The sequence below is a fragment of the Rana temporaria genome, chromosome 13 (assembly GCF_905171775.1).
Source record: "Rana temporaria chromosome 13, aRanTem1.1, whole genome shotgun sequence".
NCBI lineage: Eukaryota > Metazoa > Chordata > Amphibia > Anura > Ranidae > Rana > Rana temporaria.
The window spans coordinates 45,702,201-45,715,604 of record NC_053501.1 but is presented as its reverse complement, the minus strand read 5'-3'; the positions used below and the strand labels follow the sequence as shown (position 1 = coordinate 45,715,604).

At 41.7% G+C, this 13,404-nt stretch overlaps 1 protein-coding gene across 1 annotated transcript in view; it reads left to right on the top strand.

Moving 5' to 3' along the window:
- The window catches only part of LOC120920442 (inositol-trisphosphate 3-kinase A-like), a 128,393-nt gene extending 116,877 nt beyond the window's left edge, over positions 1-11,516 (top strand). The window contains exons 6-7 of the mRNA XM_040332539.1: positions 3,560-3,631; positions 9,919-11,516. Of these exons, the coding sequence (XP_040188473.1) occupies positions 3,560-3,631; positions 9,919-10,119 (273 nt within the window). The 3' untranslated portion in view covers positions 10,120-11,516. The remainder of the gene's footprint in view (positions 1-3,559; positions 3,632-9,918) is intronic.
- Positions 11,517-13,404: the final 1,888 nt, after the last annotated feature.

Here is a 13,404-nt window from a genome sequence, read left to right as displayed (position 1 = left end):
TAAACTATCAATGCTCCCTGCTGACACCACTACTTGTAGAAGAGCATTCCACATCCTTACAGCTCTGACAGTAAAAAAAACCCTCTATGCAGTATAAGGTTAAACCGCTTCTCTTCCAATTTCAGTGAATGGGCCACGTGTCTTTTTAAACTCCCTTTCACTGAAAAGTTATCATCTTTCCACACCATCGTCTCTAAACTAAAAACACCTCCTCCCATGTTATTTAGATGGGGGGATATTTTTAGTCCAAATCAGGAGAGCACCTTAGAGTAATGCCGCGAACACACGATCGGTCCATCCGATGAGAACGGACCGATGGACCATTTTCATCGGTTAACCGATGAAGCTGACTGATGGTTCGTCACGCCTACACACCATCGGTTAAATAAACGATCGTGTCAGAACGCGGCGACGTAAAACACAATGACATACTGGAAAAAACGAAGTTCAATGCTTCCAAGAATGCGTCGACTTGATTCTGAGCATGCATGGATTTTTAACCGATGGTTGTGCCTACTAACGATAGTTTTTTTCCCATCGGTTAGGAATCCATCGGTTAAATTTAAAACAAGTTGGCTTTTTTTTAACCGATGGTTAAATAACCGATGGCGCCCACACACGATCGGTTTCGACCAATGAAAACGGTCCATCAGACAATTCTCATTGGTTTAACCGATCGTGTGTACGTGGCATAACAGTGCTGCCTCTCCTTAGATACAGTGCAGTGAGCATTGACATCTACAAAAGGAAGTATATGGAAGGATCACAGGTAAAAATAATGGAAGAAAAAAAGCCCCAAAAACAATGCAGACACCACATATAAGGACTGGTAATCTGCACTGGATTACGTTTTGTTTTAGTTTTTTGGGGTTTAGATTTCAGAATTCACACATAAATTATGTGCTGTAAAACATGGCAATTAGTGTAAGCTAAAGTCCAAGAATGTGAACTAAGAAATAGAAGCACCTGGATCTCAACTGAAGTGTTTTTATTCAAGGGTTTGGAAATGACATTCAGCAAAAAATACAGGGATTTGGGTTTGGTTCTGAAAAATAGACCTTCAAAGCAAGCGAAAATCTAGGCTTGCGAGTCAATGAACAGATGGGTGCCAACAGTGATAAAGCTCAAGAAAAGAGGACTTCTAAATTTAAAAATGTTGATAAAACATCCAAAAATGCTTTGACCTTAGTGATTATTATATTGAAAAGAGTTGAATACATGTTGGGTAGGTACAACATGGTGTGGCAGGCAGTAAACGCACACAGGGTTCTGATTTGCAACAGAAGTCAACAGCACAAACAGGCCTGGTGCGAAGCTCAGCCAAGCGGAGCCACTTGCAAACGTGCAGCAAATTGAAGACTCAGGGATGCCCCCAGCATCTGCCACGAGGAGCAAAGGGTAGCCTGGACAGTCCGACCCAAATTGGAAACTTTTTGAAGAGGTAGACGCATCCCCTGCCCTCTCCCTACTCAATCGGAGCCTTTCCCTTCCGTTGCCACTGTCCCTGTTAGATGGGGAACCTGTCCCTAGACTGTTCACTCACATGAAGTGCGCTAAACTCAGGGATCAGGGTCACATGGAAATTGTAGAGAAGCGTAGCTTCTCCCATCTGCATTGTACGTACGGACAAGCATCACCTGTAGTGGAGAAGATAGACTGTACATACCTACATACACATTCTGTCACTGGTCACCACAATGTTGCTGTTCCATTCTATAAATTAATAACTTTTTTAAGCTCCCTTTGTATGTCTGTTAGTACAAGAGCTCACCTACTTATCCTTAACCTATGAGGATAAGATAAAGGGGTAACTTATGAAAGGCAAAGAGATTAGCGAATGAGGTGAAGCTCAGCTGACGTCCATCATCTGATCATGTGCAAGCAAAAATGCTTTGTTATATTTTCCTTGCGTGTGATCTGGGTATTCTTTGCGAAGTGAATCTTCATCACATTGTAACAAAAAGTGGAAAATTCCGCGCTGTCTAAACGGAGCAGCCAACACTACCAATAGACAAATGGTGGAATAACAAAACAAACATAGAAAGTGTAGCGCATGTGAACAAATAAATTAAACATCTTAAATGAACACCCAAATGGATGAATGTGCATTGGATAAAAACATTAAGTATGAAACACAAATAGAGATGAGTGAATGAGTGAAATCACCAATGATAGGACTACTACTCAAAAAATTAAGTATATTTACGTGTAGTGATGAACACTAATAAATATGATTGGATAAATGAAAGTATCCAATGATAGGACTATCATTCAAAAAAAGTCCGGTGTGGTTGAAAATAATATTGCTCTCAGTACTCTTGAGTGAAGTGCACTAAAGAATTCTACCACCGACCAATGGAAAAAAGGCTTACCAGAAGCAGTGAACCATAATAAACATGCATTCAAAGGGTCAACTGAGCAGAATGTCCACTGTGAAGATGTCACTATAGTCCCAGAAGATCAATCTCACACCAGTCCAGAGGGGCACCACGATGATACGGATAGGTGAGTGCTTACAAAGGATGCCCAATGGCGGCCCGGGAACGGAGTTAGTGCAATGGAATGGAGAGGAAAGAAAAAAGGCACATAGCGTAATCCAATAAATAGATAGATTGTAGGTAGGAACACTTACATATCCAAAAGTAAAAGAGCGCTCATCAGATAATACAAACGGCAGCAGTGGAGTCTCCCGACGCGTTTCACAATAGGTTGCATCGTCTGCAATCTTCATCACATTGACTTAGCTCTGGGGGAAATTTCCTTGCAAGGTGAAGTCTATTTTCCTTTAGTACTTAAAACACAATGCGTCAGTCCAGGAAGATGCTCAATTTTTTTTGTTTCACTGTAGAAGCATCCAGGATTCTGGTATAAATGTGCCATTAAGAAAAGTTACGATTTTATGACTTAAAGCATAGTTCCACCCAAACAACGAAGTTCTGCTTCAAGGCCTTCTCCCCGCTCCTGTTTGTTATATGGAGCTTTTGGGAAGGAGGGGGGGGCGGGTACCCAATTTTGACAGGCACCCACTCCCATATGTGCTCCGACCTCCTATGCAATCGGAAGCGGAAAATTCTCTTTCCACCTGCCCTCCCAAAGTTTTCTGGGACACGTGATAGCTCCCAGAAGACTGTGGGACCATTCACAGTACGCAGCGCCGCTCACGCATAGGCAGTGAGCACCCGCTGTGAAGCTGCCCATAGTAAAGATGCCGGTGAGAGAAGACACCGGGAGAAACAGGTTGGGTGAGCACACCGCTGGATCGTGAGACAGGTGAGTGGCTGTTAAAAGTCAGCAGCTACAGTTTTTGTAGCTGCTTTTAATTTACGCTTAAGAGACTGGAGCTGCTCTTTAAAGTCATATTTTTTGCCCTAAGGTATATTCAGTAAGACAAAAGCGCTATATGCAAACTAGAATTTCCTATAGTATCCAATAAAAGTTTACCTTCCATGGCTCTCACTCCAGTAAGTCAAAGTCTGTTTACATCATTGTTGCTCTTCACACTGCTTTAGAGTAAAAGTCAAAATATATTTGTAATATGTATGTTTTTTATCATCCGCAGCATAAATATCTGACTCGACTGCAGGAGATCAGAACCATTGTAGAGTCTTCAGATTTCTTTAAATGCCATGAGGTGAGGGGCCTTCCTCCTTTTATAATATGTACAGTATGTTATGTACTTGTATGTTATTGGGAAAACTATTTTAGTTTTGTAATACAGAGCATTAAAATTCACAATAAAAATATTTTTATTTTATTATTAACTCATTGTAGTACAACTAAAGCCAAAACTTTTTTTTAGATATACAGTACTGTGCAAAAGTTTTAGGCAGGTGTGGAAAATATGCTGTAAATTAAGAATGTTTTCAGAAATAGAAGTGTTAATTTACTTTCCATTTTGTTAATTGATAAAAAATAAACTAACAGAAGATAAATCCAAATCAAATCAGTATTTGGTGTGACCACTCTATGCCTTCAAAACTGCATCAATTTTTCTAGGTACACTTGCACCCAGTTTTTTGGAGAATTAGGCAAAAATCTTCTGTGGATGATGGCTGCCTTAATTCGTCTGTCTCATCATGTAATCCCAGACAAACCTGATGATGTTGAGATCAGGACTCTGTTGGGGCCAAACCATCACTTCCAGGACTCCTTGTTCTTCTTTAGCCCGAAGATAGTTCTTAACCACTTCCAGACCGCCGCATGTATATGTACATCGGCCTAGACGTGGGTCGGGCCCCCCCCCCCCCGCGCTACATGCGGCGGTCGGATTCCCGCACGGAGCGATCCGGGACGACGGCGCGGCTATTCGTTTATAGCCGCTCCGTTGCGATCGCTCCCCGGAGCTGAAGAACGGGGAGAGCCGTATGTAAACACGGCTTCCCCGTGCTTCACTGTGGCGGCTGCATCGATCGAGTCATCCCTTTTATAGGGAGACTCGATCGATGACGTCAGTCCTACAGCCACACCCCCCTACAGTTGTAAACACACACTAGGTGAACCCTAACTCCTACAGCGCCCCCTGTGGTTAACTCCCAAACTGCAACTGTCATTTTTACAATAAACAATGCAATTTAAATGCATTTTTTGCTGTGAAAATGACAATGGTCCCAAAAATGTGTCAAAATTGTCCGAAGTGTCCGCCATAATGTCGCAGTCACAAAAAAAAATCGCTGATCGCCGCCATTAGTAGTAAAAAAAAAAATAATTAATAAAAATGCAATAAAAATATCCCCTATTGTGTAAAAGCAATAAATTTTGCGCAAACCAACCGATAAACGCTTATTGCAATTTTTTTTTACCAAAAATATGTAGAAGAATACGTTTTGGCCTAAACTGAGGAAAAATAATTTTTTTATATATATTTTTGGGGGATATTTATTATAGCAAAAAGTAAAAAATATTGCATTTTTTTCAAAATTGTCGCTCTATTTTTGTTTATAGCGCAAAACATAAAAACCGCAGAGGTGATCAAATACCACCAAAAGAAAGCTCTATTTGTGGAGAAAAAAGGACGCCAATTTTGTTTGGGAGCCACGTCGCACGACCGCGCAATTGTCTGTTAAAGCGACGCAGTGCCGAATTGTAAAAACCCCTTGGGTTATTTAGCAGCGTATTGGTCCGGTCCTTAAGTGGTTATTGACATTGGCTGCATGTTTGGGGTCATCGTCCTGCTGCAGAATAAATTTGGGGCCAATCGCACAGCTTTATTTTAGAGCTTGCTATGTGATCATGACAGGGGGAGTTCATCCAAATGCCAAGCAGCCAATCGATTAATAATTTCTATGGGAATGCATGCCTCCTGGGATTACTGTGTGATCACGATCGTGTAAATCTGTTTAGCTGCTTAGCAGCCAGGTGCCTATTGATCTCTGTGTGGGAATATTTTTCTCTGGTAAGAAGTGTGTGAATACTAGTGGGGGTGTGCTGTGTACACTGTGGTTTGTTGTGTGAACACTGCTGAAGTTTGGAAATTACCGGGATAATTCTAACAAAGCACCTTTTCTCTTGTGGGACAACCTTTGGTTGTTTTATGTGCACATTTGTTTATTTACAGTGTCCATTTCATTTATGATTGAGGTACTTTAATTTTTTACAATTTTGGGGAATAATATTTTGATTGTGGAAGATTTCTCTTAAGGGGACAGCAAACTGTGCTTTTTTTGTTACACATGATGAATAAGTATCTACCTGTATTTCTCAGCATTGAGGACACCATTGATTCTAATCAAATCTCCAACTCTATTTGCAGAAATGCAGCCCCAAACGTGCAAGGAACCTCCACCATGCATCTTTGTTGCCTGCAGACACATTGTTGTACTGCTCTACAGCCCCTCAAGAACAAACTGCCTCCTGCTGTAGCCAAATATTTCACATTTTGACTCATCATTCCAGGGCATCTACTGCCATTTTCTGCACCTCTGTTCCTATGTTTTCATGTATAGGACATGGAAATAAGGCTAAGCATCCCAACAGATGCTCTGGACTAATGAGTCAAAGTTTGGCTGTAGCAGGAGGCAGTTTGTTCACTGAAGGGTTGGGAAGCAGTACAATAATGAGTGTCTGCAGACAACAGTGAAGCATGGTGGAGGTTCCTTGCTAGTTTGGAGCTGCATTTATGCAAATGGAGCTGAAGATTTGGTCAGGATCAATGGTGTCCTTCATGCTGAGAAATACAGGCAGATACTTATCTATCATGTTCTACCATGAGGGAGGCATGTGATTTGGCCCCAAAATTATTCTGCAGCAGGACAACAATCCCAAACATACAGACAATGTCATTAACAACTATCTTTAGTGTAAAGAAGAACAAGGAGTCCTGTAAGTGATGGTTTGGCTCCCACAGAATCCCGATCTCAACATCATTGAGTGTGTCTGGGATTACAGAAGGATTTGAGGAAGCCTACATCCACACAAGATCTGTGGTTAGTTCTTCAAGATGTTTGGAACAACCTTCATGCTGAGCTCCTTTTAACCACTTCCCACCTGTCCAATGTACATAAACGTGAGGGTGGGAGCTTCACCGTTCTGTTCTACCCCTATGTCCCTCAGAACGGATGCAGCACGATCCTGTGATGGCTGTGAACTTCCCACACAACCAAACATATATCGGGATATGGGTGCTGTGATTGGCCCTCCCAATCATGTGATGGCAATGAAAAAGGGGGAATGCTGCAGTCTGTGCTGACGGCTCTTTCTGTAAGAGGTAATCTTACACAAAGAGCTGTCACAAATGACACAGACTGCAGCCATCCACACAGTACACCAAGCACCACTGTCACATGAACATCTGTCCAAGTGTCCCCAGTGCACAAAGCATCTGTCAGTGTCCAATCAACATCTGTACCAGTGCACACAAACATCTGCAATAGTGTTCCATTGCAACATCAACATCCGTCAGTGTCCACCGATGGACGATCAACATCTGTCATAGTGTAAACGTGCATTCAAAACATCTGTCGGTGTACCAGTGTCCCACCAATAAATAAATGGAAAATTTAAAGCGACCCTGTGCTTACGTGCAAAGCACAAGTTGGTCCCGTACACATACGTAAATGGTGATCGCACCACATGTGAGGTATTGCTGCAAACATCAGAACGAGAGCAATAATTCTAGCACCCGACCTCCTGTGTAACTCTAAACTGCCATTTCACAAGCATGCACAATTTTAAAGTGTGACGTGTTTGGTTCTCTTTTTACCTGGTGCAACACTATATTTAATATTTTACCAAAAACGTGGGTATTCTATTGTCTTTGTGTGCATTCAAATTCAATAAAATGTACCGTATTTATCGGTGTATAACACATACTTTTTTCCTCTGAAAACAGAGGGTAAACAGTGCCTGTGTGTTATACGCCGATATCATGTTTCACCAATAGGGGGCAGGGATCGGGCAGTTCGCCCCAGGAGCCACGCATTGGGGGGTGGTGTCAGGCTGGCTGTCCCGCATTCCCTGGCCCTGGAACAATGCTCCCTGCATAGTCTGAAGTTGAGAAAAAAAAGTCACTTGCCAACCCCTTCTACACCGCTCCTCCTGTGTCATTGTAAAACAAAGCTTTTAAATATCTTTATAGCTCCGTTTTTTTCTGGGTTCTCTCCTCCTCCTCCGAGTGTAGCTTTGATTGGAGGATAAGAGCAGTCACATGACCTACTGTGTAACATTAGAGGAGAGCAGTCATGTGACCAGGTCAGTGAAAAAAAACGGAGCTATTGAGGTAGATGGAAGCTTCAGTTTGCAATAGGATTGACACAGGAGGAGCAGTGTGGAAGGGGCTGACAGTGATTTTTTTTTACTTAACTGTAGAGAATGCTGGCAGCACTGTCAGAGGAGACTGGGGGTCTCATGGGAATGCAGTGTGGCTGTGTACTGGATGGGGGAATGTATAATGGATGGGGGCTGTATAATGGATGGGGGGGATGAATAATGGATGGGGGATGTGTACTGGATGGGGGGATGTATAATGGATGGGGAGGCCGTGTACTGGATGGGGGGGATGTATAGTGGATGGGGGGCTGTGTACTAGATAGGGGGATGTGTACTGGATGAGGGGCTTTGTCCTGGATGGGGGGGGGATGTATAATGGACAGGGGCTGTATACTGGGGAGGAGGGCTGTATAATGGATGGGGGGATGTGTACTGGATGTGGGGGAAGTATAATGGACAGGGGCTGTATACTGGGGAGGGGGGCTGTATAATGGATGGGGGGGTGTATAATGCAAAAGGGGGATGTTTACTGAATAGGGGGATGTATAATGGATGGGGGGCTGTGAAAACATATTTTGCAGCCCGTTTATAAAATGTAGGCTTTGGTATTGAACCTATGACACTTGACTTTGCACAGAAAAGAGAATGCCGTGATTTAAAAAAAGCCAGGCATGGGACTCCTGAATTATTTTGTTTTTTAACTCTTATTTATTTTTGTTGTACTGCACCAGATTTGGAGTCTCTAAGCCAGTGGTACACACAACATTTTGCAAAGTAGAATGTTGTGCTTCTATAAATATGTGGGGCTATACTATAATGTGTGGATATACTTGCCAGAAACTTCCAGATTGCCTAATAAAGTAGAACTATAGTCCTCTGAACTTACTCCCCCTCTCACAATACTCCATCTGTGAGGGCCCTTGTCACAGCTGACCTATTTGCCCGGTCTTCTTTTGGGTTGGGAGTCTTCAGCCATTTCAATTTATTGTCTCAGGATGACGTGACTCCTACACATGCGCACAGGAGTTAATTAATTTTTGTCACCCACAGCATGCCGAGAACGTACACTGAATGGTGGACAGAAAAAGCGCTTTATTGTAGAAGAGACATATAGGGGTTGATTTACTAAAACTGGAGAGTGCAAGATCTGGTGCAGCTCTGCGTAGAAACCAATCTGCTTCCAGGATTTATTGTCAAAGCTTAATTGAACAAGCTGAAGGTAAAAAGCTGATTGATTACCATGCACAGCTGCACCAGATTTTGCACTTTCTAGTTTTAGTAAATCAAGCTTATAGAGCAGGGATCTCCAAACCTTCTAAACAAAAGCCCAGCTTACTGCCCTTCAAACTTTAGGGGGGCCCAGACTGTGGCCAGTGGGAGTAGAAAATGTCCTGGCATCAGTGGGAGTAAACAATGCCCAATTTTTGCTATTGGGAGTAATAGTGCTCCATTGTTGGTATCAATGGGAGGAATAGTGCCCAACCGTTGGTGTCAGTGGGAGTAGTAGTGTCCCCTCATTGGTGTCAAAGGGAGGAATATTGCTCCATCATTGGTGTCAATGGGAGAAATCGTGCCCCATTGTTGATTTCAGTGGGGGGAATATTACCCCATCATTGGTGTCAGTGGGAGGAATAGTGTCCCATCGTTGGGGTCAGTGGGAGAATCTGTGCCCCACTTTTGCTGACATTGGGGGGAACTAATGTCCCAGGGGCCGGATAAAGGCAAGCAAATGGCCACAGTTTGGAGACGACATAGGCCCCGTACACACGACCGAGTTTCTCGGCAGAATTCAGCCAGAAACTCGGTTCAGAGCTGAATTCTGCCGAGAAACCCGGCCGTGTGTACACTTTCGGCTGAGGAAGCCGACGAGGACCTCGGCGAGGAAATAGAGAACATGTTCTCTATTTCCTCGTTGTTCAATGGCAAAAGTCGGCCCGCCGAGTTCCTCGGTCGTGTGTACGGGGCCATAGAGTCTCTTCTGCAATAAAAAAAAAATTGCTTGTTAACAATGTTTCATTGTAAGGCTATGGTTCCAGGGATTGTTTTCTTCTTTATGTCTGTTACTAATATTCACAGTTAGCTACATATCCAGTTTTGTTTTGCAGCTGTTTGAATGGAACCATCGCACCTCAGTTTTCTTTTCTCTCCTACCTACAGCTATTTTAAATAAAATGTCAGTTGATAATGCTACTAATTAACTATTTTTTTTTTTAGGTGATTGGAAGCTCCTTGCTGTTTGTACATGACAAGAAAGGAAAGTGTAACGTATGGCTTATTGATTTTGGAAAAACAACACTCCTGCCTGAAGGCCAAACCCTGAACCACCGTATATCTTGGCAAGAAGGAAACCGGGAAGATGGATACCTTTATGGATTTGACAATTTAATTGATATTTTGGCGAGCCTTGCATCCTGATTAGGACAAAGCAACTAAGCACTCTATCACTACATTAGGATTTTTAAGATATTTTGACGTTTACTGTGATGGATTTTATCTTTGGGGATGGAACTACAGATGTTTTTTAACTTTGGAATCACGATGCTTACAATACATAGCTTCTCCATACACTCATTTTACTGCAGAATCATGGACATGTTTTATACCTATTGACTCCTAGATCCTCTCTTTGATAAGACAAGATTTGCACCAAGACAGAAATTTTCTGTTATATCATGATGAAACACGTCTTTAATCATGGGATCTCTCCGATGTTGCCTTTACTTAACTTAGATAATTTATAGTTTTACCTTGCAATCAATGATACTACTTTAATACTGTACAGAGTGTATTTTTATCCATTTTACTACTAGAGGTCCTACGCTACATGTACACTTAAAAATCTGGCTTGGCGCATTAGTGTTTTATGCTGTCAGCTGTGCTTGTTTGTTATCACAGTAAGTTTGTAAACTATATGTTTGATGTAATATGTTTTAAATAGTTAGAATGTAATTTTGCAATGCTTTGCAGCTTTTGATGGTATAGGAGCTTTGATCCTCATTGGGAAAAAAAAAAAAAAAGGTCCTTTCAGAATATAAGACAAAAAATCTGTACTGGCTGGATGCTATTATAAGATCACTGTCAGTTTTTACCTCTTGGGCTGCGACAGTGGAATCATTTACGACAAACGTTTACTGGTCAAGCAAGATACCTGTCATCTTTCTTTATTAGGTTCTCCTGGACCAAACTGCAATAGATTTTGCAATCCCTAATGACCTGGGGACAGTGAAAAAAGGCAAATTAGAACTGCATGTATACTCCTAGTATGACCATCCCTCTTTATCCCAAGCATTTTACATATATGTGAAAATTGGTCAACCATGAAAGTCATGGAAGGACTACACACGGGATGATTATAAGCAGCGAAAAGCACCAATTTCTTAAAGACGTGCCTACTACAGTGATATCCATGTTCCACAGGGATCCCACTGGTATGGCACATACATACCTACATTAGTCCAAGCTGGATCAATGCAACTATGTTAAAATGACCATTCCTGGAATTCATCTTTATTACGTTAAAGTTGTTTTCTATATTTTAAAATCTTTAGCTTTCCTTAAAAAAAAACTAATCGGGATCATTCTTGTTCAGGCACTTCCTGCTTTGGGGTGACAACTATGCTCCTCACCACGTATGCTCCTGGTGAAAACTAGACTAGGTGTGATGCCCATACGCATTGCAGAGGCATGATGCACCTTTTCATTATCAAGAAGCCTGTTCTGAGAAATGATGTGCAGCTAAAGCGAGTGCATGTAGACAGGGAGTGGCTGGAGAAGATCAGCTGAAATTAAATGCAAATAGGTAAGAAAAAAAAGAAAAAAACAAAGTGGTGAAAAACGTAAAACAAAATTGCTAAATTATGTATAGTACTTTACCAAACGAAAAGACATCCAGTTATAGTTTAGGTCTACTTTAAAGAGAACTAATCACAACAGAGCTTATGCATGGATGTGGTTTTTCAGGTCTAAGTTATTATTAAACAGGCTTATGAAATAGGTGTTTCAACCCTTTATTTAGCTTTACGTACTATGACCAAATCGCTTTACTGTCAGAGGTCACCTGAAGTTGCTGCCTTGTTACCAGCCTGAGATACAGTGAATAGAATAAGTATTAAACACTTTACTAGTTTTCTAAGTAAATATATTTCTAAAGGTTCTATTGACATGAAATGTGCACCACATGTTGGTGACAACCCATGCAATCCATACATACAAACAAATAAGTTCAGAAATTAAGTTCTATGTACTAAAATGGAATGACGCAGGGAAAAAGTATTGGACACACAAAGAAAGGATAAGTGCAAAAAGGCATGGAAAGCCAAGACCAGCTAATATCTATCAGTAATTAGAAAGCAACCCTGCCCCCTGTCAGTGCAAATTAATATCAGCTGGTTCAGCTTCAACTGATGCCCTATAAAAAGGTGTCGCGTTACCAAGGTGTCGCATAAGAAACATCTCATGATGGGTAAGGGCAAAAAGCTCTCAAGACCTTTGCATCCTTATTGTTGCAAAACATACTGATGCCATTGGTTACAGAAGGATTTTTAAACATCTGAATGTTCCAGTAAGCACTGTTGGGGCCATAATCCAGAAGTGGAAAGAACATAATTTCACCATAAACCTGCCATGACCAGGTCCTCAGGAGTGAAAAAATGTATCAGAAGAGTTGTCCAAGAGCCAAGGACCACTTGTGCAGAGCTTCAGAGAGACATGGAATTAGCAGATACAATTGTTTCAAAGAAAACAATAAGTAATGCACTCAACCACCATGGCCTGTATGCACACTCCCCACGCAAGACTCCATTGCTAAGCTTGTTTAAAGTTTGCTGCACAACAATAGACAAGCCTGTGAAACACTGGGAGAATAAAGTCTAGTCAGATGAGGCCAAAATTGAACTCTTTGGATGTCAGAATACACATTATGATTGGAGGTCAAATGGCACTGCGCATCACCCCTGTACCAACAGGGAAGTTTGAAGGTGGGAACATCATGGTGTGGGGCTGTTTTTCAGCATGCGGTAGTGGAAAACGTCATATTGAAGGAAGGATGTATATGGAAAAATGTACCCAGATATTCTTGATAAAAATCTGCTGCCATCTACCAGGATTATGAAGATGAAATAAGGGTGGATATTTTACCAAGACAATGATACCAAACACAAAACCAAGGAAAGAAAGAAAATAAAGCTGCTAGAATGGTCCAGCCAATCACCTGACTTGAATCCAATAGAAAATCTATAGAAAGAACTAAAGTTTAGATAGAAGATGCCCTTGGAACCCTAAATATTTGAAGACTGTGGAAGAATGGGCCAAAATCACACCTGAGCAATCCATGCGACTAGTTTCTCCACACAGGAGGCATCTTGAAGCTGTCATTACCAACAAAGTATTTTGTACAAAGTATAAAATACATTTCAGTTAGCTTGTTCAATACTTTTTCTAATGCGTCATTTCATTTGATTGCACATAGCTTAATTTCTGAACGCTAATGGTTTCTTTGTATGTATGGATTGCATGGGTTGCTACTGCCATGTGGTGAACATTTCATGTCAATAGCACCTTAAGAGCCGGTTCACACTGGGGCGACTTGGGATCTGACTTGAAGTCACCTCAAGTCGTCCCAAGTCGCGCTGTCGAGAAAAACAATGCAAGTGAATGGGAGCGGTTTTAATACACACGACTCGAGTCGCTCCGACTTCAAAA